At 38.0% G+C, this 3,995-nt stretch overlaps 1 protein-coding gene across 12 annotated transcripts in view; it reads right to left on the reverse strand.

Moving 5' to 3' along the window:
• LOC109542344 (ranBP-type and C3HC4-type zinc finger-containing protein 1) overlaps positions 1-3,995 on the reverse strand; it is a gene marked incomplete in the record, with an annotated part of 82,398 nt that overhangs the window by 19,882 nt on the left and 58,521 nt on the right. For 11 of the 12 annotated variants that reach the window (XM_048663808.1, XM_048663807.1, XM_048663804.1 and 8 more), the window contains 1 exon segment: positions 3,517-3,749. In XM_048663808.1, coding sequence (XP_048519765.1) covers positions 3,517-3,749 — 233 coding nt within the window. 12 annotated transcript variants of the gene reach the window in all.

Raw genomic sequence — 3,995 nt, forward strand, 5'->3', positions numbered from 1 at the left:
AGGGCACAATAGGACAGAAATGACCGCGGTGCAAGGCCAAACACCACCTCGGCGGTGAGGAAAGGGTTTTAGTGGGTAAACAGCTTAGCTGGAGTCCCACACACATCAGAGCGACAGACCACCAGCTCTGGGAGTGCATAAAAGAGCATTTCCCAAACCTCACCGGAAAAAAAAAACTTTTGTCCAGTGGGTGGCAAGCTTCCTCCAAAAGAGGAAGTTTTTCACTCTACTAAACAAATTCAATTCCTCTATCCGCGACATTGAAGCGGGAGTCCCCCAGGGCTCCCCCCTTTCCCCAATCCTTTACAATCTCTACACCGCTGATGCTCCAAAAAATCCCCCCACCAACTTAGCACTATTTGCCGACGATATTTGCTTTTATTATGCCAACCGGAATCTTAAATACGTAATTGGCCCTCTCCAACGCCACTTAAACATTTTTCAAGAGTGGGCTGACACCTGGAAAATCAAAATTAATTCAGAAAAAACCAAAGCCATGATAATCTCGAAACAAAAAGCTCCCACTAACACACTCAAACTAATGCTCAACAACCCCGAAATCCTACTTTCTAAATCTCTCAAATATCTTGGCATTACCATCGACTCTAAACTTAACTTGATCGAGCACATTAACAAAATAATCACCAAAGGAAGCCAAACAGCCGGCATCCTTTACCCTCGTCTAAACCAGAAAAGTAAGCTCAGTCTGAAAAACAAAACTCTGCTCTACAAGCAAGTAATCAGGTCGCAAATATGCTATGATGCCCCCATCATTAGCCAAACCTCCAAAAAAACCATAGGCAAACTTCAAATTTTCCAAAACAAAATCCTCCGCAAGATGACAAGACCCCCTGGTGCAACAATTCGTCTCAAAGCTCCACGAAAAGTTCAAAACTCGCGTTCTTAACCACCCAAACCCACTAATTAAAGACAGGTTTTCCCAAACTATCCCGAACCAACGCTACCTAACCCCGACAAGTCTAATGGCAGACCCCCGCCTTAAGCAGGTGATTCCCGACATCTCAAACCTGGAAAACACCTAAAGTCACAAACTCTTTCAAATTAAAAACCAGACGCCACAAACCAACCTTCTCGTTCTTTGTCTTACTTTCTCTCTCTTATTTTTTATTCTTTCTTTCGTTCGTATACTACTCTCTTCGCCCTTAGTTCCACAAACTGCCGAAACCCACACCCTTAACCCACCAAAGCTCTTGCAGGCTTGCAGTAAGAACGAAAAGCCTTGAATGGCTATGTCTGTTAAAAACATCAAGTCACAGAAATTAGTCCTAAGCTAGTTGTTAAGGCAGTAACAGCTCGATGTTGAAAAATTTATTTTTGGGTGGCAAAATAAATGTTTTTTTAAAACCAAGTTTTTACATCCAGAATCAAAATTATACCATTCCCGAGCGATTCCAATAGTTATCTAAGTTACGTCACGTTAGAACAATATTTGAAAGAATTTGTCGTAATTCGCCTGGCCTAAATTTGTTTTATATATTTTTCTGTACCCGTAAAACACCTCTAGACAAGTCCAGGTTGAATCACCCTCTATGTAAGGGAATTTGGTCACATTCGTTCAGGACCACCGTGTATATGTTGGATACAACAAACATAATTAGTTATGCTGACGACACGAATTTATTAATAAGAAATAAAAGTTTAAGGCGGTTTTAAAGTGCAGAAACGAGTACTGGGGGTAATTAGAAAACGTATTTTCGCGAATCATATGGTAATATTTTTAATCACTTGAATAAGAATAGTATTTGCGCTTTATATACAGGGTGACAATTTGAATCTGAGAACTATATTCGATCAGACAGGATTTATAATAATAAATAATACAATATATTCATATTTCCTTTAAATAATTCCTTTATTATATTTCGAACATAACGTTTATAATTCTTTTATCATCCTATCATACCCTAATCCACCAAGGCTCTTGCAGGCTTGCAGTAAGGACGAAAAGCCTTGAATGGCTATGTCTATTAAAAACATTAAGTCACGGTGTCCTGCGCGAACTTGCGAACTGGAATTTCTGGAGAGTAACACTGCTGTATAATCTTTATGCTGTGGCATTGCCAACAAAGTCAGCGAAATATGGGAGTTTATAAAAATACAAAATTAATTAAAAAATTATGATTATATGTGCAATGTTCTGTATTGTTTTTTACCATTATGTCTTATGTGTTGTAGTATTTTGTTTTTTCTTCGCTTTCTCCACACATTTTTTTGTGGCAATAAAACATATTTTGAATTGATAAACCAGTATGGATATATTTGCTAAGCCTCGAGCTTTCTAAAGTAAAGCATATTAAATTATACATAAAAGTATTGGACATTGTAAAACTACATGCACTATTATTTGGTAAATGTTTGTTACATAATCAGTACAAATTTGCTGTGTGATGTGAATTGAGGGGGCGCTTGAGAATCTCATCTATCATCAGTCATTTTGATAGCTCACAGGTTGAGACGGTAATGGGATAAATGGAAGGCCCTTACACTGTTTGTTTTGCCCGTAGACTGCTGTCTGCTGTGATAGAAACTACGCTATCAGTGGATTTATTTTGAATTCCGCAACTGACTTGTTTGCGGAGTTTGTGGCGCTTTCGTTTCCGAGAACGTGTTGAAATGTTTTGAGATTAGTTGCCCGTACTTTTTCGTTGTCTTAATGGCCGAACAAATCCCGTTTTCCTTCGGCGTTGATATCCGACCGGCAACTTTTTACGTGATGGATCTCGATTTCCGTTGTTTTTCGTTGTTTTGTTGAACTATCCGTCTCGAATTTGGACCATTTTGATGGAATGGTTGAGGCTTGAAGGACCACTACTTTTGTTGCACAAGGATTGTTGTAAGTGGAAAAAATATTAAGCGATACTGATCAATTACGATTGTCTCATGTCTGTTGTACTACGCCGTCTCTCGTTCTGTCACTTCCGGCTCTACATCACCGCACACGACAAAGCATTTTCACAAAAGTAAACAACGCGTTTAAAGCTAGATGGCGCGACAATACATAGAATGGAATAAATTGTAAACCTACAATTCAGTGGCAAATTGGAACAAATGCATATCCAATAAATATTAAACACTAAAAATCTAAGAGACCCATTTTTAGGATAAATTGTCAAACCTCATCTCTTCTTATAACTGCCTCAAACTCGAAGTTGCAGGCAGTGCGGTTGTCGCGGCTTGCTCATTGGGTTCTACTTGTCAAATTTCAAGAGATTTTAAGTGATGGCATTATCTCGCGGCGCATTATCGAGTTAAACCAACATAGCTGGCCCCCTTTTAAACGGAGTGTAGTTGCTGAATGCTAACAGTAACTTTAGTCGTTTTAAAAATATAAAATTAGCTCGTTGTGTCCTGCAGGAATATCGAGTCGAGTTGATTCGTTTTGTTTGCAAATTTCGATTAATTTTCTCATTTATTAGAACTATAGTCTATCACAAGTTATTTTGACATACTCAATCTAGAATGCTGACATAAATAAATGAAAAATATATGTCTCACCTGGTGATACTAAATATAGGAAAACTGAACTTCCCGCTGCTATTCTGAACTCCTCCAACGTGCAGTCATCATCCAAAACAAGCACGTTTCCTAAGATCCATCTTTGAACTTCTACTGGAATTTGAAATTTTTTGAACACTTGCTGTTTCAACGCTGCTACCGTTTGCGATGGGATTACTGTTAGTGAAAATGGCCCCCGATGAGAAATCTTGTCTTCTATGTACATTTCTATGCTGCAATTAGATAAAAATAAAGATTACACTATAGAAAACTATAACGCTTTTATAGATTCACATTTACTATACGTGGTGTCCCGTAAGTACATGATCAAACGGATACTCTCATCTGACCTAACTTTTATTAACACAAAATGTCTGGCTCCTCTGCTATAGGAAGTCAAAATTATTCAAAAATTTAATATTTTTGGAAGTATCGGAAGAATGGTACGATATATTTTAGTAAAACTCGCTGTAAATTTG

Source organism: Dendroctonus ponderosae, unplaced genomic scaffold (assembly GCF_020466585.1).
Source record: "Dendroctonus ponderosae isolate FM_Combo_2020 unplaced genomic scaffold, Dpon_F_20191213v2 Dpon_F_20191213_2, whole genome shotgun sequence".
NCBI lineage: Eukaryota > Metazoa > Arthropoda > Insecta > Coleoptera > Curculionidae > Dendroctonus > Dendroctonus ponderosae.